The sequence below is a fragment of the Oryzias melastigma genome, linkage group LG11 (genome assembly GCF_002922805.2).
Source record: "Oryzias melastigma strain HK-1 linkage group LG11, ASM292280v2, whole genome shotgun sequence".
Classification (NCBI taxonomy): domain Eukaryota; kingdom Metazoa; phylum Chordata; class Actinopteri; order Beloniformes; family Adrianichthyidae; genus Oryzias; species Oryzias melastigma.
In genome coordinates this window covers 22,819,011-22,840,572 of record NC_050522.1, presented here as the reverse complement: position 1 = coordinate 22,840,572, position 21,562 = coordinate 22,819,011, and the positions used below count along the sequence as shown (strand labels likewise).

At 35.2% G+C, this 21,562-nt stretch overlaps 1 protein-coding gene and 1 long non-coding RNA gene across 2 annotated transcripts in view; one reads left to right on the top strand and one right to left on the bottom strand.

Annotated features, from left to right (window-relative positions):
- Window positions 1-21,562, bottom strand: part of LOC112162444 (glutamate receptor ionotropic, kainate 5) — a 104,825-nt gene that overhangs the window by 17,123 nt on the left and 66,140 nt on the right. The window contains exons 10-12 of the mRNA XM_024298231.2: window positions 19,522-19,629; window positions 19,237-19,440; window positions 11,265-11,378 (exon numbers count right to left, since the gene is read on the bottom strand). Coding sequence (XP_024153999.2) covers window positions 11,265-11,378; window positions 19,237-19,440; window positions 19,522-19,629 — 426 coding nt within the window. The remainder of the gene's footprint in view (window positions 1-11,264; window positions 11,379-19,236; window positions 19,441-19,521; window positions 19,630-21,562) is intronic.
- LOC112162632 lies at window positions 13,374-17,620 on the top strand. The gene is made up of 2 exons (XR_002922114.2): window positions 13,374-13,908; window positions 17,393-17,620. It is a non-coding gene; the product is annotated as an uncharacterized LOC112162632 (long non-coding RNA).

The following is a 21,562-nucleotide window of genomic DNA, read 5'->3' as shown; positions in this document are numbered from 1 at the left end:
TATAATACGTCGGCTTGTTTTTATTAATGTCCAGTGTAAGAAATCCTTTGGGTTAACGGATGGCTTGGGGGGGTAAACGGTCTGACACATTTACATATGATAATGCACACCTTGCTGGGCATTATCCCTAATATATTTAATTATCAATGAGGTGTTATAATACGACACCCTGTTATTACTGTCCAGTATAAGGAAGTCTTAGGGTTAATGGATGATGCAGTGGCGTAAACAGTTTGTCGCGTTAACATCCGATAATGGACACCTTGTTGGGTATTATCCCTAACATATTTAGTAATCAATGAGGTATTATAATACGCCACCCTGTTATTGTTGTCCAGAGTAAGAAATTCTTAGGATTAATGGATGATGCGATGGCATTAACCATCCAACACATTAATATCCGATAATGGTAACCTCGTTGAGCATTATCCCTAACATATTTAGGAATCAATGAGGTGTTATAATACACCAGCCTATTATCATTGTCCACTGTAAGAAATACTTAGGGTTAATGGATGATGCAGCGGCGTAAACAGTTTGTTGCATTAACATCCGATAATGGACATCGTGTTGGGCATTATCCCTAACATATTTAGTAATCTCTGAGGTGTTTTAATATGCCAACCTGTTATTATCATCCAATGCAAGAAATTCTGAGGGTTAATGGATGGCACGGTGGCGTAAGCAGTCCAACGCATTAACATCTGATAATGGACACCTTGTTGGGCATTATCCCTAACATATTTAGTAATCAATGAAGAGTAATAATACTCCAGCGTATTATCATTGTCCTGTGTGAGAAATTATTAGGGTTAATATATAACATGGTGGCGTTAACGGTCTGTCTCATTAACATCTGATCATGAGTACCTAGCTGTGCATTATCCCTAACATATTTAGTAATCAATGAGGTGCTATGATTAGCTAATTAAACTGTGAATAACTTCTATGGATATCATTTAAGTTTTATACATTTTATTTTTTAAACAAGTTAAATCTGATTTGTCGAAAAAAAAAATTGTATTTGGAACAAAAGAGATTGATATCCCTCCTCTGAATTCATATTTGCCTTGAGGGCCCCCCAGCAGATAAATCCTGCCGACACCTACATCCCATACATCAGAGGTGTTGAACTCTGTGAGAGCAACTTGCTGTTTACTTTAGGAATTTATGGCGCCTCAGTTCAAACTGAGTCCAATCCAGACCGAGCCAGGGGGCGGAGGAGGATCTCCCCTGGATTGTGGCAGAACCTTTTTAACAGTTCATCAGCGTGAGAGCATAAATTGCCACTGCGGGGCCATTACTGTGAGAGGCAAAAAAAAAGGGCTGTCAGTCAACCTAATCCTTAAATAAACACTTAAGAAAATGCAGCTGGGACGCCGTTGAGTGAGAGCTGTACACAAATTAAGCAGCTGACTGATGGCTGAGTCAATACACTGATGCTGTCACAGTGGACTGGATCAAACATGGAGGACAGATGGTGGAGGTGCATACTAATGAGCTGCAGATGCACATCATCTGCAGGCAGGGACGATGCCGCCATCGTAATCCTGCCCTCAAGGAGATGCAAAACAGCCGCATAATGATAACCAGCAAAAGAAAAAAAATAATAAATGTTTCATCAACATTAATTGTAGCTGGAGAAGACACGTTCTTGCCTTCATGTAGATCATTTTGCCTCCATGTTTTGACACAAAGCCGCAGTAATCCTGAACCATAGTTATTGTTTTGTAATGGTTACTGTGTAATACTGATTAATCCTTCACTTTGCAAGGATACATAATAAGCTTAGGAGGAAAACTCAATCTCGAAATGGATCTCTGAAGTAGAACAGAATCAAAAACTCAACAGAGAGTGATTGCAATGAAGGAAAAAATAGATCTTAAATTATTCTAGTCTAACTTGTTATCATGAAACACTGAATCCAAATCAAAGCATCTTCAAGTCTCTCCAAGTGGTCTGGTACTCACCAGTACTCAATATCATATACACATACTCAAATTAATAACTATAAATATGATTATAATTCTTTTTAAAAGAAGAGAATAATCTCTATTTAATAATAGTCTGGATTATTCTATGCTGCCCTTGTGCCACATTTCACTGGTAGGATCATAAATATATCTAACTGATAGATTAATTAGAAGGCACTATGGTACAGGTGTCAAACCCAAGGCCCGCGGGCCGATTCTGGATCGCCAGATGGTTTAATCTGGCCCAGTCGTGAAGAGGAAAAAAATAAAAGGATGTTAAAAAAAGGAAGTTTCTAGCCCATTCCTGTGGCGAGTTATGGTTCTTTAAAAAATAACCGAAATGCACAATCCTGCCAATAGGGGGAGCAAAGCAGGTACTGTACAGCATTTCTTTGCATGTGCGTCATGTCTGGGTAAGATGCAAAAATGTATAGATATATTTGTAAAATGTATTTTATTTTGAAATCCATCGATCTCTGTGAATGAATGTGTAATAATAAGTGATTTGACTACCAGGTTGGTTGAGGTTTTTTTTTTCCTAACTGAGAAAAATAAAAACAAAACCACAGATACGTTGACCACAGGGTATTTTGCTGTTTTGTTACTGGTCTGGCCCAGTTGAAATCAGACCAAATTGAGGTTTACACCCGAGCACTGTGATTTTATTGTTTTTGTTCAAATCATGAAGGAAAACGTTGTTTTAAAGCAGGCTGTGCAGCAACTTTACAAATATATATTGTTGTTCATCTTTGTTTTCTTGGAGTAATACTGCAGACATAAAAATCTTAACAGGTCTGCTTATCCTGCTGTTGATGTGTTTTGTGCACACAAATTACACTTCTGAGTTAACACTTGATACATTTAAAAAAAAATGAAAATAAAGAAAAATGTTTTTCTTTGGCCTGTTTTTGTTCAAAAGCTGCATTTTGTCATAAAATTTACCCAGTAAAACACTGCGGTTAATCGTGATTAATCATAGCATAAAAGTGTGATTAATATAATTATTTTTTCATTAATCGACAGCAATAATTAAGGACAAACATTCTAAACGGACAGTTTTGTGTGTGATTTAATTTTGTGATTATTCACAGATAATGACTGGCTGGCAAAAACTGTAACAAAAAAAAAAGAATAATCACGAATAATTTAATAATTAGTTAATTTTTTTTAAATTGATTGATGGCATTAATTAAACATAAACATTCCAAATATACAGTTCTGTGTGTGATTTCGTATTGTGATTATTCACAGGTAATAAGTAGTCGGCAAATACTGTGACTAAAAAAAAAAAAGAATTAATCGCAATTAATCGCGATTCCCAGTTTGCGATTAATTAGTTATTTGTTTCAAATTGATTGATGGCATTAATTAAACATAAACATTCTAAATATACAATTGTGTGTGTGAATTTATATTGTGATTATTCACAGATAATAAGTGGTCGGCAAATACTGTGACTAAAAAAAATAAGAATTAATCACAATTAATCGCGATAATATTTTTCCCAGTTTGCGATTAATTAGTTATTTGTTTCAAATTGATTGATGGCATTAATTAAACATAAAAAATCTAAATATACAGTTCTGTGTCTGATTTCGTTGTGTTGATTATTCACAGAAAATATGTGGATGGCAAATACTGTAACTAAAAAAATAAGGATTAATCGCAATAAATCGCGATTTTTTCCCAGTTTGCCATTAATTAGTTATTTGTTTTAAATTGATTGATGGCATAAATCAAACATAAACATTCCAAATATACAGTTCTGAGTGTGATTTCATATTGTGATTATTCACAGATAATAAGTGGTCGGCAAATACTGTAACTAAAAAAATAAGGATTAATTGCAATTAATTGCGATTTTTTTCCCAGTTTGCGATTAATTAGTTATTTGTTTCAAATTGATTGATAGCAATAATTAAACATAAACATTCTAAATATACAGTTTTATGTGTGATTTCATTTTGCAATTATTCACAGGTAATAGGTGGTCAGCAAATACTGTGACTAAAAAGAAAATAAGAATTAATTGCAATTAATCGCGATTTTCCCAGTTTGCCATTAATGAGTTATTTGTTTCAAATTGATTGATGGCATTAATTAAACATAAACATTCTAAATATACAGTTCTGTGTGTGATTTCATTATGTTGATTATTCACAGATAATAAGTGGTCGGCAAATACTGTAACTAAAAAATATAAGAATCAATCGCAATTAATCGCGATTTCCCAGTTTGCGATTAATTAGTTGATTGATTAATTGATGGCATTAATTAAACATAAACATTCTAAATATACAGTTCTGTGTGGGATTTTATATTGTGATTATTCACAGGTAATAAGTGGTCGGCAAATACTGTAACTAAAAAAGTTAATGCGATTAATCGCAATTAATTCTCTCCCAGGTTTACGATTAATTAGTTACATTTTTTAAATCGATTCCTAAAAAAACTTTTTTTTCTTGGTGATTTTCGGCAAAATCGGCAAAGACTATAAAAGTATAATACTTCCCGGCTAAAGTAACTTTAAAAAACAGATGAAACTGAAGGAAGCAGCAGCATCTCAGCAGTTCGACATCAATCGGCTCTCTCTAGGGCTGGAGAGTTGAAGGAGAGAACTCGTGTGTGGGTGTTTAATCCACAGCGCTGGACAGAAAATACTAAAAAGCGTGCTTTGCTTTTTTTTCAGGCGTGGGCAGATCTTTTGATCTGCAAGGTCTATTTAACAATAAGGGGGTTAAGAGCCAGAGATGCAGAAAGGAGACAGACCGTGGACCGATTTAAAAGAACGCTCAATCACATTCTCACATTAGGGGACAAAGTGTAATTCAGAGCCATGTGTTTTGTGAGTCAGCCCGAATACCCGCTACAGCTGCGTTGTTTAGTGAGTTTATACTAAGTGGAAGCATTTTGTGTGGATGGAAATGAGAATTAGATGAAGGCACTAAACCAATACTTTCAGGGCTGGAGTTTGATCATTTTTCTTCGTAAAAGAAGAAAAGAAAAAATACAAAAACCTTTGGTTGAGTTGTATCATTTCTGAGAGTCTACCTTTGAGATAAATATGTCTTTTGTTGCTCTGAGTGGATTTATTTCCCTGCTGAGGTTATTTCTGGTTCTTCTGAACCCAGACTCAAAATAGTCAATCGTAATTAGCATCAATTTAAATAATTTTACATCTAAAAATCAAATAAATTAGCAGGTTCACATCACAGAAACTGTAAAAATGTAAGTTCTAAAAAGATTTTTTAAAAAATGCAAATATGTGACTATTAAAAACATTTTTCATTTAAATATTTTATGGTAAAATGTTGTATTATGACGAGTACATAACAGATGTTTAAGAGATGTGCTCAAAATAAAAAAAGAAATAAAGCATTTATTTAAAAAATCAAGGTCAAAAACAAGTCTGAAGAGTGAAAAATGTTATGTATCACCACTTTCCATAATATTAACTCACTTTAGCGTCTTCTTGGTTTTCCAACCAGTTTCTGTTAACCTCTTACGGCTTTCCGTAGCTTTCCTCGAAGCTCATGCAAATGAGATGTTAAACTCAATCCCCACAAGTAATCAGGATTAGTTTCTCGGTATTGTTGCATACGGACTGGTTAACCTCCGTGTTCTGATGTAGGTTGTGCTCAGCCGAGTCAAAGACAAATCCCCAGATGCGGCGTTGACGGCTAATTTCACTTCGAATATGTCGAGTAGCACATTAGAGCCTCTAACACAACAAAGGAAAGATTTTCTGAGAAAATGTGTGAACACTGGCAGCTGAAGCTGTCTGAAGAGGGAATAAAAGTAATCCTAAACCATTAAAGTAACTTACTAAATGCCAATTTAAGGAATCAATAAAAATACAGTTCTCGAAAAGCCATAATTTAATTAAAAAATCGAATATTAACTTGAAAAACTGCATTGGCCATTGCTAATTTAGCAAACTAAAACATGCCTATAAGATTAATTATTTTTCATTTGTTTAAGAATAATAAAGCTGGAAAAATTGTACATTTTCAGAAAGTTTTGTATTAATAATGGCTTAAATAGCTAAAAAAGGACAAAAAAATGAATATCTATATATAAGACAATTACTTTAAATGTACACATTTTCACTAATTCATTTCCATTCTGCTTCTAACTCTTAAAGATTCTAATACCTTGAAACGTTTGAAGCTTATCAATACTATTTTCATTCCTATTTAAATGCGTCTTAAATCTAAAATGACAAAAATGAATATGAGCACACATGGATGGTTCCGGTACTGGACATGTCCATAGGACCAGTCCGCGTCCAGTACCACATCCGGTGCTGAGTGTGGTCCCTGGGACGGTGACTGGTCCTCTGGGCAAGTACAGGACACCGTACCCGACCCAAACCGGTACCAGATATGGAACCAGAGCCCAACCTGTACTGGGTTAGGATACCAGTGTACTCTGCATACTGGTACCGGACTGGTTCTGGTTCATGACCCGGAGGTTGGGGGCCTGAGATTTAATGGCAACAGCCAGAACATCAAAAAACGCCAAGTTGGGGACACCTAAAACGCCATTTTTTGATACTAACTTAACTTACTGTCCTTTACGCCTTGAGACGCTTAGAGCAGCAATGAAATCTTTCCATTTCTGATGGTTTCGGGTCAAGGTGTAGATCATGTGTTTAAGTCAAGGCCCGGGGGCCGGATCCGGCCCTCCAGGTGATTCTATCCGGCCCTCCAGATCATTTTATCTTATTGTTATTAATGACCCGATGTTTTCTTGCGCTCATTTTAGAAATTTTTCAATTTTGAAAAAATATATATTTGTACAGAGAGTAAAATATTAAAAGTTATTTAAGGTTTAAGTTGATTTATTCTGGAATAATATTCCTGCCTTTTTATTATTTATAATTATGTTAAAAAGTTTCGGTTTCCAAGTTTAAAAAATTGGCATTCTGTTAGCTTTTTGGACTATTTTGGAATTTACTAAGATTTTTTAGACTATTTTGGAGTTTAGCTAACACGCTAGCTGTTTGGCTTGTTTAGGCATTTTTATTTATTTATTTGTTTCAGTTTTTAGGCTATTTTTACATTTAGCTATTTTTTTTCAGGTACATGCTAGCATTTTTGGCTAACCTAAGTTTTTTCGATTTTGCACATAAAGCTAAAGTCCGCTAGATTGATGCTAACGTTCAATAGAATTTTCCATAGGACGGCTAATGCTAATGCTAGGTCGACTGAAACATTCATTGTTGACTTAATTAACATCTTTAGAAACTCACAGGCATTCATTTTCCAAACTCTTTTGAGGAAATATTTTTTATAGCAACAATTTTTAGTCTAAAACTTTTTTTTACCTGTCTTCTTCTTCTTGAATAATGTGTACTTCTATAGCGCGATCGCCACCTAGTGGCCAAACTGAAACATCCTCCAGGAGAAGCAGAACAATGTTTACAATGTTAATGATCTGAACATTTTTGTTAGAACTTCTCCTTTAGAGAATCTATTTAACACTTTATTATATTAACAATCTCATTATTTCACAGATACATTTTATAATATGTGAACTGGATCAGATTAATATACTCAAATTACATAGTAAATTTTATGTATTTCTAAACAAATGTATATAAACTTAAAATTTTAAAAATCGAATCAATTCAGACTCTGTTGAATTGATTCGTTATTATAACCGACACTCAGCTCTAGTTGACATGTCTTCTTGGTTGCAACGGGACTAAAGGATTTAATTGGATTTTTGATGCAGAAGGTCCTTAACCAAACGTCAATACGTGACGTGTTGGGAGTGAGAATGTGTTGTTAGAACGATGTAATCTACCTATTTATTGCTGCAGCATGTAAACATCAGAAAAATATAACAGTAAATGGAAAAAACAACATTAACTAGGACTAAATGGGACCTGATTTCAGCGCGCTCTTCATTATTTACCAAACCTGTTTATATGCAGACAAACAAGTAGCTGCTGTGCATACTGGTCAGCGTTCAAACATGCATGCCTCTATTGGTCCCTACAAAAACATGCTGCAGAAAAGAAAAGCTCCGGGGGGGTCATCCAGATATCACACCGACACATTCAGCTGCCATCGGATTAAGCAAAGCAGTGAAAGTGTGAAAGGGGTTTTACATTCCAGGCAGGGAGTCATCAGGCCTCCCCTTCAGAGGCTGAAACACTCTTTTTTTAACGCGGCCTGCAGCCACTTCCCTCCCTCCCCATCCCTATTTTCTGCCCTCTCTGTGTTCTCTGCTCTTTTTTTTTTTCTATGGCGTCTCCCCAGTCGGTCCAACCTCTGTCCCTTTGTTGGCTGCGGTGATATTTACTGTTGCTTTGTTTGGCGCTCACAGTTTGACTGAGTGACCCCCAGAGGTCCGGCGACTGTCACCGCCGCCGGCAGCAAAGCTGCTGCTGAGGAGCTGGCCTCTGCTGCGACGGCGGCCCACTCTGTCTGAATCCATCAGATCATCAGTCACACACAGTCGGGGAGGGGGGGCGGGGGCGTCAACAGGTGCAAACACTCTGCTGTTCAATTTGTAAAAGTTTGTGGAAGGACAGAAATAAATAGACCTTTTAACACCTTCTCAAAACTCTTTTTGGAAGAGGGCAAAAAGTCTGGAAGTCCTTGATGGAACGAGATAAAGTCTTTCACACAAGAGTGGAGTGTTTACAACTAAAAACAGACTTATTATTATTTTATTTTTCTTTTTGGTGAGAAACATTTGATTACATTTACGCCTTCACACAAAGAGTTACGGAAAAATAGTGTCTTTAAATCTGGACGTTATTAACCCTTGATGACATCATCAATGGTCGCCAGTCAGCTACGTTAGCATGTAGCTGCTAGCCTCTGGAAAACGCATTACAATGTCAGTTTTATCTCATAACTCAAAGACCCACTCTGATAAAAAATCTCTTTTCTGTGTTTCTAACATGTTGTTGTAGCATTTTTGTGAGGATGGAGGACATGTATAAAGAAAATGAAGGACTATTTCTGTATTTAAACCATCGTAAATCAGGAGCACACACAAAAATATCCTGTTAAAATAGTTTACTTCTTACTTAGGTGGGTGATACTGGGGATTTGGGTATCGATCTGATACCCAAATATGAACCTATATCAATTTTTCTTAAAAATGTTGCAAATATAGAAAAATTTGGGAAACACACAATTGTTTTTTAAAATTAAATGCATACAGGATAGAGAAGATCCACAAATAAAAACGTTTTTTTTAACTAATTACAACCATCTGAACTGAAAATAAATCAAATATAGAACATATATATTGAACATATGTATTAGTAATGGCATAATAAAATAATAATAATAATAAGGAAAGAGCAACTAGTCCAAATTAAAAAAGTTACTTCAATATAACAAAAGAAAAAAAAAGCACAACAAACATGTTTTTAAAATAAAGGCAGTAATAAAATAATAGTTACTAGTTAAAAAAAAGCCTGCCAGAGGTTCCCTCACTACTTTTCTTTGGTTTTTCTAAACACCGGATATGAAAATCAAATAAATATGAACATTTTACGACATTTATTTATGACTCCACTGTGTCCTGATGGTGAAAATGATGATGGTTTATCTAAAAATTACATTTAAACACTATAATCTGTTCGAAATTGTTCAACTGCAATGCATTGTGGTCTATATTTGCTAATCTTGTGAGCATTTATGCAAAGACTTCTGGGAAATTTTGAGTGCACTCGATTTTGGAATTACTAGATTCAGACAGCACTAGAAAATGGCAGACGCACTGTATAGTGATTAGGGGGGAATTCGGACACAATTAGTGTCTCCCACTCGATGACATCATCAATAGTCGCCGGACAGCTATGTTAGTGCGGAGCTTCAAACCCTCGAATATACATAACGATATCTGTTTTATAGCTTTAAAAAGGTTGTGCTAAAACAAAAAGTCATTATTTACATTTAAAAGTAAACTTCACATCCACGTGAAGAAATACGTTTCTCTCTTGATGCTCGCTGATGGCCCCGCCCACAACTCATAGGCAAATTTCTAATCAACTATTGCTGCTCTGCAGCAAAAAAAAAAAAAAAAAATTAAATAAAATCGGCTTTGAAAATAGATCAAAAGATGATTGGAGTGGATTTAAAGAAACCTGATCATCCGAAATTTGGTGTCCATGTAAACTGATTTTATTTGGAAACATTTAGTTGTGTGTAAATTAAGAATTCATACTTCAGCTCCTTTAGGAACCGTTTTCTCTGCAGTAAATGAGTTTATTAAAATGAAGGAAAATAATTGACTCAAGAGTGTCATCATGTTAATGTTTAAAAATTCTACCTCATCATCAGCAGAGTTAGAAAAACACTGTAGTAGAGAATAATGCGCTCATCAGATTCCCTGAAAGTCAGACTCTAAAGACCAATAAAAGCATAATTGTAAAAGTTTGAATTCTGTACAGTTAATTCAGCACGTTTAATGATGAATAGAATCAAAGTTACATTTATTTTCTTTGCTTTACGTTCACTCCTAAATAGCCAATCAGAGAGAAGATATAGATTCCAGAAAACCAGAAAATACAGGCTAAAAAACTGTTATTTCCCATGATACATCAGGGTCTTGAACGATTGTTCTGCCTCTCCTGGAGGGCATTTCAGTTTGGCCACTAGGTGGCGATTGCGCTCAAGAAGAAACAGTTTTAGATCACAAATGGTTAAATAAAAAATCCTGGAAAGAGTTTAGAAACTTCATGACTGTAAGTTTATAAAGATGTTTATTTAGTCAGCAATGCATGTTTAGGTCGACCAACGTTAGCATTAGCCATCCTATGGGAAATCCCATTATACGCTAGCATCGAGCTAGCGGACTTTAAATCAATCTCTGTTTTTATGGATCAATTATTCAATTAATTGATTTTATCAACCCAACTCTAGTATTTATCCTGCTTTTAGTTTGTTTTTATTATTATTATTGACATGATGGCCACCTTAAATTTCATCATGCTCTTTGTATAATTACAAAAAAAACATAATATTCTGCTTACATGTTCATTTTTTCAACTCATATAAAGTAATGACATTTTTTTTTTTAATGAAAATTTTGGACTTATTTTTAGCAAAAGTGACAAATTGATATATTAGCCATTAAGCTAACATCAGAGGCTGGTGGTTACCCAAAACGCATCGGCTATTTACACGTAACTGACAAGAGAACACAATGATTGAATGAAGTCACACCATAAATGTGCTTTTTTTCAGGGTTTTGACAGAATGGGTATATCTGATTTATGTAAGGAGGAGATTAAAAAAAAAAAAGTAAAAGTTAGTTTACCAGATGGACTCGATACAAGATGCTGATCCCCAGAGTCATGAAGGGTTTGGAGAAATCAATCACCTTCTCCCTCTCGGAGGTGATGGTGAAACCAGCTACCGCCAGGTCTGCTTTCTGCAGAGGAGAAGAGGAGAAAGGGAGAAAACAGGAGAAGGATGATGGAACAGATCATAAATGAAAAAATCACAGACGAGCTAAGAGGAGACAGCAGGAGGGACCCGGATGGTAAATGAGGTCGATGTACAGCCTTAATATTAGTCAAGTTATGACTACAACAGCACCATAATTTGGTTTACAGTTATTCAATTGCCATTATTAAAATAAACACTAAATAAAAATGTTGCTTTAAAAAGAATTTGTTTTTTTGTATTCGAAATAACCAGAATTAAAGCTAATTTACCCTAAAATATCATTTTAATTGTGTTTTTACATCCATTTTAAAGCATTAAAATACAAACGCATGACTTTAATAGTAAAGTCAAAGTCTTTTTTTAAGTGTTGTAAACAGATTTAAAGACAGGAAGGAGTTTTAATTAAAGAGAATATCCTCTCCTATTACCTTCTAATGACGTCTGATTGAACTAATAATGAGCAGAAAAAACTTTCAGCAAATTGTATCGAATTTCATTGAGTTTGCATTAACTAAAAACACTTTAGAACTTAACAACCCAGGCGTTAATGTACATTACTAAACATTGGTTCCCATTATGAAGCTGATGCTGCTAAATAGTTTTATCCTTAAATCAACAAAGTGAAAGTTTTGAAACTAAATCTTTTTACTTTGAGCATATTTGACACTGTTTTGTGCTTTTTTGGGGGGTCAAATATCAGACTAAATGGTAAAGTATATATATTTTTAATATATAAAGCAACAAAAAAGACATTTAAATAAATGATTTTAAAATAAATAGTTAGCAGTAAATAAACATAGATGTTATGGACACTTCACTGACGTCCTCTTCTGCTCTTTTGACAAGTTGATGATGCTTAAAGGATGAAGCCACAGGAATGCTGGGAGATGTCATGAGGACCCACCGAAAATCTGTTCTGCGGAAGATTGGAGAATTTCTTTTGGTGAAAAATATCAATTTTGCTATTTACGGTCTTGAACGACGCAGTTGTATCTGAAGGTTTAAGTTGTTTCAACACATTTTTGTGTCATTTTATTTTTATTTTCATCAGAAATTTGCCTCTCAGTTGTTGGGAGGAAGTAAGCCAGCACTAATTTCCCATCATCCCTTCGTTTACACACTCTCCCGCTAGCTTACAACCTCCTCAAAACCCTAAACTTACATTAAAGGTGCAACAAAAATGGCGAGCAATATTGGCGCCATCTAATTGTACAGTTTGGATCCAGATTTCAGCTCAAACGAGGAAAACGTTCATGGATCTACTTGTCTGCAAATGCATAAATTGGAATGGAGCGAGCTGATTGGAGTTTGTACAAAGAAATCACAACGACTTGAATGAAGAAATACTCAGAAATACAAAGTTGAGTTTAATGTTCTTATTTTTGTCCTCTTTCTATGAGAAAAAGAACACAAGAACATGTGGAAAACATCATTTTCATCTAAGCTGGCATTTAAAATGCCAACACTAATTGATTACATGTCACATGATCAACAAATAAATTGATTTTGTTTCAAGATATGAAGAAAAAAAGAATTAAAAAAAACAGGTGTATCTGCATTAAATAAAAACTAAACCTTTTTATTTTATTTTTTTATCCAAGACAAAAACAAAAAAAAAATCAATTTGATATATTTTTGCTAACGCTTCATCTAATTAGAGGACAAATGACCCCTTTTCCAGACTTTATTAAGATTAGGATTAGAAATAAAGTGTTAAGAAGGAAACATCAGAGCAAGAATGTTTATTCTGACAAATAGAATGACTTTAGTAACTATTTCTTAATGGAAGTCTATGTGAAGTACAGGTACTTCCTATTTGGGACACGAGAAAGGAGGGGTTGCACGGTCCAGTTCCTACGTATACAGTCAATGGTTGCATCATGGTAAGATCCTAACTGAGAAACAAAAGCTCCACCCATCACACTCAGAGGGAAACGTGTGGATTTAACCTTGACGAGTAAACACAGCAGAGTGGAAGTAAGGTTAAAAGAAAATCTCATTAAGGTTCAAGTTATGGAGACACAGTCTTCATTTATCTGAACCCCAGACACTTCCTGACTCTTTAATTAACGCCTAATTGATTAACAAGGATGCGGTTCTTTAGTGAATTTCACCCACTTTCATCAGACTCGGAGAAGGAAAAGTTGTTTGTGTTCGCCGGCACATGGACTGAGGAGAGAATTTAATTCAGTTCAAATATTCAGATTACATACAAAAAGAGTCAATGTGTGGTGTGTTTATCATAGTGGGAAATCCCGCAGTGTCACTGAAATAGCTGCACATAATTAGTAGGAAAGAAAGCAGTTGATTAGCCTCTTAACGGCGTGTCTGTGTTCCCCATTCCTCCTCTCTGACACCCAGACTCATGCAGCCATTAGCCACAATCACCATTCTCATCCCCATTACGAGCGATGTGTGCTCCACAACCGCACACTTTTGTGCGCTTGACCCCACAAATTCAGCGCCTCCGTGGGACTTGAGGCTTGTTTGCAGGATCAAGGTTAGCATCGCAGGTGAGCACGAAGCTTCCAGTTCTGATGATTTGGGTTAGGATAAATGCTCGGAGAATGCATTATGCTAATAGAGACTCCCCACAAGAGCGCCGGGATGTTTGTGCCTGTTGTAAGCAATATTGCTCAAGAGCTAGCAGTGGGACAAACAGCTGTGCAAGTTTTATGTCGATTAGCTTTACACGGCGCTGAAATGTTAACACTTCAGTTTTCATTAGGATGCTCGCTGGTAAACAGAGGGGGATATGCTAATTTCCAAGAGCTAAACGTTACCGTGGCTGTCGTGTATAAATAAAAACAAGAAAGACACAGATTGCACGTAAAAAAAGAATGTGGAAAATGCTAATTTGTGCGTCTACGTCAAAATGTTGTTGTTTCACAGTTTAAAACCGTGTCAGGTGAGTGCAGCTCTTTTGGTAAAATTGAGTCTGATGTAGATGGCTACCAAAAGAACCCAATTAAAATAAAAAAGGGACATGTCACTAAAAATTCACATTGCTGTAAGCATATTTTTGACCCTTCAGATTTGGTCACATTTTCAGTTGAGCCATAATAAAGTCATAAAAGAACCAAACTTTAGGATTCTTTTTGTGACATTAAAGTCTCTGTTCCAATCTCTCTATCAGAGAAAAATCAGAGTTCTAGAAATAACTGGAAACTCAAGACAGCCATGACTTTATGATCTTTACAAGTGTAAACCTTTAACAGCTGTATTTTAAAAGCGTTCCAAGTGGTCGTTTAATGATGAATATTCAATTTTATGGGGACAAAAATAAAAAAATAAAGAAACTTAGAACAGTCAGGTTTTTAGGTGTCCATTATCACTTTTTTAAGCAGCCAATCTGAATCAAGTTTCCACCAGGACCATGGTTAGTGCAGCCACAAACGATTATTTTAGTTGACTACTCATCGATTATTTTTCCGACAAGTTGACTTAGCGGGTCATTGCAAACTGGATGTAAAGCGCACATCTTAACCATTATTAGCTTCAAACTAACTATAAACTAGTATCTGTGAATGCTGTAAGCTGAATTTGGCCGCTGAAAACACTCAAGTTGATAGCTAAAAAAGCTGAAGATGATAGCTAAAATATTACTTACCGTATTTTTCGGACTATAAGTCGCACCGGAGTATAAGTCGCAGGGGCCAAAAAATACATAATGAAGAAGAAAAAACCATACATAAGTCGCACTGGAGTATAAGTCGCATTTTTTTCAAGTAATTTATTTTACAAACTGGTTGAAAAAAACGATATTACATCATCCTGGAAGGTAAGTTATAACATTCATAAGTTAATAGAAAACAGGCTGAATATGTGTCAACACATATTCACATATTAGCATCATGAAAAAAACGAAAAGGTGTAGCATTTATATAACATAACAGTTTTATTTAACTATAGCCTCAAGAACTCATCAACTTTGTATCTTTACTGTAATTAATTGCACGCAATCTCACTCCATATCACTAAATCCCTTAAATTCTTCGTCCTCTGTGTCACGTCTGAATAACTAAAGTAAATAAAGTAATTGCATAGATCACCATAAGAGGGCACTCTAGACTTACGGTCCATATCTCATCATTAAAAATTCATATATAAGTCGCACTGGAGTATCAGTCGCAGGGACTTTCAATCTATGAAAAAAACCGCGACTTATAGTCCGGAAAATACGGTAAATGCCAAATAAGTCTAAAAAAATGAAAGAAAAAACCTTAAGTTAGCCAAAATAGCTAGCATGTAGCTGAAATATTAGCTAAATACCAAATTAGCCTAAAAAATGAAACAAAAGGTTAAGTTAGTCAAAATAGCTAGCATGTAGCTGAAATAGTGGCTTAACTCCAAAATAGGCTAAAATCTGAAAAAATCCTAAATTAGCAAAAACAGCTAGCATGTGGTTGAAATATAAGCTAAACTCCAATACAGCTTAAAAATACAGAAAATCCTAAATTAGCCGAAGTAGCTAGTCAAAATAGATAGCATGTAGCTGAAACATTAGCTAAACACCAAAACAACTTAAAAAACCTAGAAGGTAAAATCTTAACTAGCCAAAATAGCTAGCATTTAGCTGAAATAGTGGCTAAACTCCAAATTAGCCTAAAAAACTGAAAAAAAATCCTAAATTAGCCAATTAAGCTAGCCTTTAGGTAAAATATTGGCTAAACTTCAAAACAGCTTAAGAAAAAGAAAAGCCTAAATTAGCCGAAGTAGCTAGCCAAAATAGATAGCATGTAGCTGAAATATTAGCTAAACTCAAAAATAGTTAAAGAAAAAACCTTAATAAATGCCAAAATAGTCCAAAAAGCTAGCATATTGTCATTATAACTTTTAACTTTCCTACGCAAGGACTCCATAAAATAAAAAAGTAATAACAAATCGACTTTTAAATCAGTTGTCGTCTATTTTAATAGTCGATTAGTCGCTGATTAGTCAACCCTAACTATGGTATATTTAAATAATACAACACATAAGAATAGGGAAGTCCTAAAATGAAATTCTTTGGATTCCTTTCCAAAACATTATTTATTTCCATTGTAGTCCAACAACTATTAATTACTATAATATTATATTTCTGCAGTAACAGAGAGATGGTTCTAATAAGCAGTTTTCTCAAATCATGTGACTGATTTTATTTTATTGGACCAATTACTGAAAAAGGTCTTGAAGCGTTTTCTAAGTGCCGCTACATAAACACACACACACACAGTCGGACATGCTTATGTTCCTCCTTATGCTCTTAAACGCCTCTTACAGTTTTCATTATAGGAGCTTCTCTACACCGCTTTAATTAGACCCAATTTGACTTAAAATGAGCCACTTTTGCTGAGAAAGCAACTAAACGGGGAAAATTGGGCTTCAGCTTAGCCACTTAATACATCCCCGGCATCTCTTTGTCTCTGCTGCTCAGGGCCCAGCAGCTTTTAGAGCTCCAACACTTGTATAATTGGCTTGTGTTGCAGTACAGGGTGCCATCACTGTCAGCTAATCAAAGCCCACGTCTTCCACCCTTCACCCCTGCCTGTTGCTATAACAACTAATACTGGAGCAATGTTGCAGGAATCAATGATTGGTGCTTGGGCTTGTTTATCTGTGTTGGCTTTACATGCAAAAAAGATTTTCAGTGCGGTCACACTTCAGTTGAAGACAATTAATACTTGATGCATACGTTGTCTTTTATTCTTCCCTTTTCTGTTGACGTAGGAGCCACAGGGATGAAACTCCACTTTCCTGATCAAGAATTTGTGCACAATAGAGGACAGTTTCTTCCTCATTTGCTATTTTTAGTAGGAGTCCCCAAACTACAGGGTTGGAGACCCCTGCTATGTGTGATTTTTTTTTTTAAACTATTGTTATTATTATGGAATTTTTTAGGTCTGCAACATTCCAGAGCGGAAAATAGGATGTTTTTTTTAAGCACATTTCAAGTAAAATTACACAGTTTTAATTTTATTTTTTTTCTGATTCTTTTTTTTTCTTTTCTGTTTTCAGTTTTGGTTTTATTGCACGTGGAAATGGGATCTTCTTGAAGTGTTCAGAGATGAAAGCCTCAGGCAGCCATGAGAAAATGAACAAACAGGTGTGGAGCCCAGGAGGATTTCAGGAAAGACAGCCTCGCAGATTGAAGGAAAACGCTGTTATCCAAGAGAGGAAAAGCAGCAAGAAGAAGAATTTGAACATGAAAAAAGTATGAATAAACAAAAGTAAAAATTTTCCCCATCCAGGTTATAATTATTTTAAAACTGTTCTTTTTTTATTCTATACAAATATTATTTATTTCACAAAATTGTAAATGTATTCTTTTGTGTGAGAAATAATGACATTAAAACTGTAGCATTTGTTGAAAAAATCCTGCAGAGAAAACAGCAGGAGTGCAGATGAAACCATCAGCCCATCTGTGCTTTTGTTGTTATGACCTGAAATGGTCTCACAGCCTCTCATAGGCTCACTATATTGTTTTAGTGACTTTATGGTTGAAAATTGCAGTTTAAATGTGAGTTAAAAAAAATGAAAAAATGTACATTTATAACTTTATTTTATTTAGATTTAGAACAGGGGTGTCAAACTCAGTCGCACAAGGGGCCAAAATCCAAAACACACCTTAGGTTGGGGGCAGAACAGGATGAACATTTACTGAACACACCAAACTACATTTTTAAAACTTTAAAACCATAAGTTTTTAACATAATTATGCACTAGATATATAGCATTACCTGTGATAATTCTAGTGTGAATGCTGTAAGCTGAATTTGGCCACTGAAGATGTTTGTGTTGATAGTTAAAAACGAAGCTGATAGCTGAAAACCTTAAAGGTGATAGCTGGCTTCAATATTAGCTAAATGCCAAATTGGCATACATTTCTTTAAAAATATCCAGGTTAACCAAAACAGCTAGCATATAGCTTAAAAAATAGCTAAACTTGAAAACAGCCAAAAAACTGAAAAAAAGCCTAAATTAGCCAAAACAGCTAGCATGTAAATATTAGCCTAACTCCAAAACAGCCTAAAAACAAAAAAAAGCCTAAACTAGCCAAAATAGTTAGCATGTAGCTTAAAAAATAGCTAAACTTAAAAATAGCCAAAAACTGAAAAAAAGACTAAATCAGCCAAAAACAGCTAGCGTTTAAATATTAGCCTAATTCAAAAACAGCCTTAAAAAAAGCCTAAATTAGCCAAAACAGCTAGCGTTTAAATATTAGCCTAATTCAAAAACAGCCTTAAAAAAACCTAAATTAGCCAAAACAGCTAGCATTTAGCTGAAATAATAGCTAAACTCTAAGACAGCCTTAAAAAAACAAAACAAAAAAGCCTAAACTAGCCAAGATAGTTAGCATGTAAGTGAAAAAATAGCTAAACTTCAAAAATAGCCAAAAACTGAAAAAAAGCCTAAATTAGCCAAAAACAGCTACTGTGTAAATATGAGCCATATTTCAAAATAGCCTAAAAACAAACAAACAAAGCCTAAACTAGCCAAAATAGTTAGCATTTAGCTGAAATATAAGCTAAACTCCAAATTAGCCTAAAAAAACAAAACAAAAAAAGCCTAAACTAGCCAAAATAGTTAGCATGCAGCTGAAATATATTAGCTAAGACATATTAAGCCAAGACAGCCTAAAAAAATCGTAGTAAATGTCAAAGTTGTCCAAAAAGCTAGATTAATACCAATTTTTAAAATTTTAACTTCTTAACATAATTATGAATAATAAAAATGTAGGAATATTGTTCCAGAATAAATCAACTTAAACGTTAAATAACTTTCAAGGATCCGGGTCTGACCTTCACTTTGACACGTGATTTAGAAGAAAAAATAACGAACTATTTTCCGTTGTGACTCACCCTGTTGATCAGCTCTCCCACCATGCCTGTCCAGCTCCCGTTCGGCTCTGGAGCTCCGTAAAGCCCGTCGTCCACCAGCTTGATCTTAAAGGAGAACTTGAGGATGTCTGCCAGCTCCCTCAGCATGTCCACACAGAAACCCTCATACTGATCGTTCCCCTGGTAGTCCTGGTAGTTCAACTTACGCATGACGTAAGGGTTTTCCTGTCAGAGGGACAGAAAGCACACGTTGAAGATGCAGTAGTTCATGTATTTCACGTTTTTTTTCTTTTTGGTTTGAGTTACCAGTATTGTGGTGACAATTAGTGACTTGTTAGCCAAAGTCTGTGATGCGTTGAGGTCCAGGGAAGTGGAGTTCATGACCAACGTGTTGTTGGAATACCAAGTCCCGATCTGTAAAGCAAAAGTAAAGATAATTTCAACTGAAAGTATAAATCACTTTTTTTTTTTAAAGACAATCTTTAATTATTTGAATAAGTTCAAGATAGAATTTGTTGGCTGCAACAAACTGAAGTCACCATAATTAACGGAAGCTTGGAGAAAGAGGAAGAGGGACCTGGCTGCAGACAAGATGGTGCCTGATATCATCCGGAAGCAGAAATGATACAATTTAGCCTTTAGTGTAAAGAACTATTAGTAAAACTTTTACTAGAGCTTAAAACAAGAAAACTCATAACTTCTAGGGTCACTGGTTAAAGTTTTTGTCAAATGATATGAAGGGACTTCTGGTTCTGGACATTGATGTCGGTGGCCAAGTCCTCCTGGAAAGAAGGGCACCTTAACCACCTGATAACTTTTTTTTCCAAATCAATGACAAGTCTGTTTAAACCAAATATTTCTTCATGTTCTGAAATCGGACTAAAACTTAGAAGTATCAAATGTTTTAGTTTCTCAAAAGACTGCTGGAGGGTGGACTTCACACTTCAATCATTTAAAACTGGATCTCTGGTGAGAGTAAAAAATACATAAACTCTTTGAACAACTCTTTGACCATTCATGCAATTAGCGTAACTGCAACGGATTCTGATGCGGAAAAAAACAGCTTTGCGCCAATGTGCAACACCGCAAACCTGCTTTAGAATCCAGTAGAATGATGCTAATTGCAGAAACAGTTGAAGAGTTGCAGTATCTGTCGAGCGAGTATTGCATACTAGTGCAAACCTGATTTTTTTCCCGCGTCAGAATCAGCTAGTTTACGTTCAGGGCTTAAACACTTCACTACAATGAGGTATTGCATATCAGTATATGGTTAAAGTTTTTGTCAAGGTTCAATAGTTAAAGTTATTTTTGGTCAAGTATTGCATACTGGTGCAAACCTGCTTTTTTCTGCGTCAGAATCACCTAGTTTATGTTGATGGCGTAAACACTTCAGTACTGTAAAGTGTTGCATATCAGCACAAAGTGTTTTTCTCTGCTTTGGAATCCGGTAGAATTAGGCAAATTGCAGAAACGGTTCAATAGATGCAGTCATTTTCAGTCAAGTATTGCATACTAGTGCAAACCTGATTTTTTTCCCGCGTCAGAATCAGCTAGTTTACGTTCAGGGCTTAAACACTTCAGTACTGTAAAGTGTTGCATATCAGCACAAAGTGTTTTTCTCTGCTTTAGAATTGGGTAAAATTGCGTTTATTGGGTAAACTTTTGAAGAGTTGCAGTAACTGTTGGTCAAGTATTGCATACTGGTGCAAACCTGCTTTTTTTCTACATCAGAATCAGCTAGTTTACGTTCAGGGCTTAAACACTTAACTACAATGAGGTATTGCTTATCAGCACAAAGTGTCTTTCTCTGCTTTAGAATCCGGTACAATTACGGAAATTGCAGAAACAGTTGAACAGTTGCAGTAATTTTCAGGCAAGTATTGCATACTAGTGCAAACCTGCTTTTTTCCACGTTAGAATCAGCTAGTTTAGGTTGACAGCGTAAGAACTTCACTACAATGAGGTATTGCACATCGGCACAAAGTGACTTTCTCTGCTTTAGTATCCCGTAGAATTGCGTAAACGGTCAAAAAGTTAATGTAATTTTTGTTTGAGTGTTGCTTATCGGTGCAAACCAGCTTTTTTCCGCGTCAGAATTAGCTGGTTTTTGCCAAATTTGTAAATATTTCACAACTGTAAAGTATTAAACATAAATCCAAAGCTGCTCTTCTCAGTTTCAGAATTTGCTACCATTGCGTTTAATTGCGTAAATGTTACAGTAATTTAAAAATGTCAACTCTGGTCTAAAGCTTCGGTGTTAAAGGCTTGATAAAAATTAATTTTTGGCCACAAACATTTTTTTTTGTATTTAACTGCTTTTTTTTCTCCATTTACAATGGAGAAAATC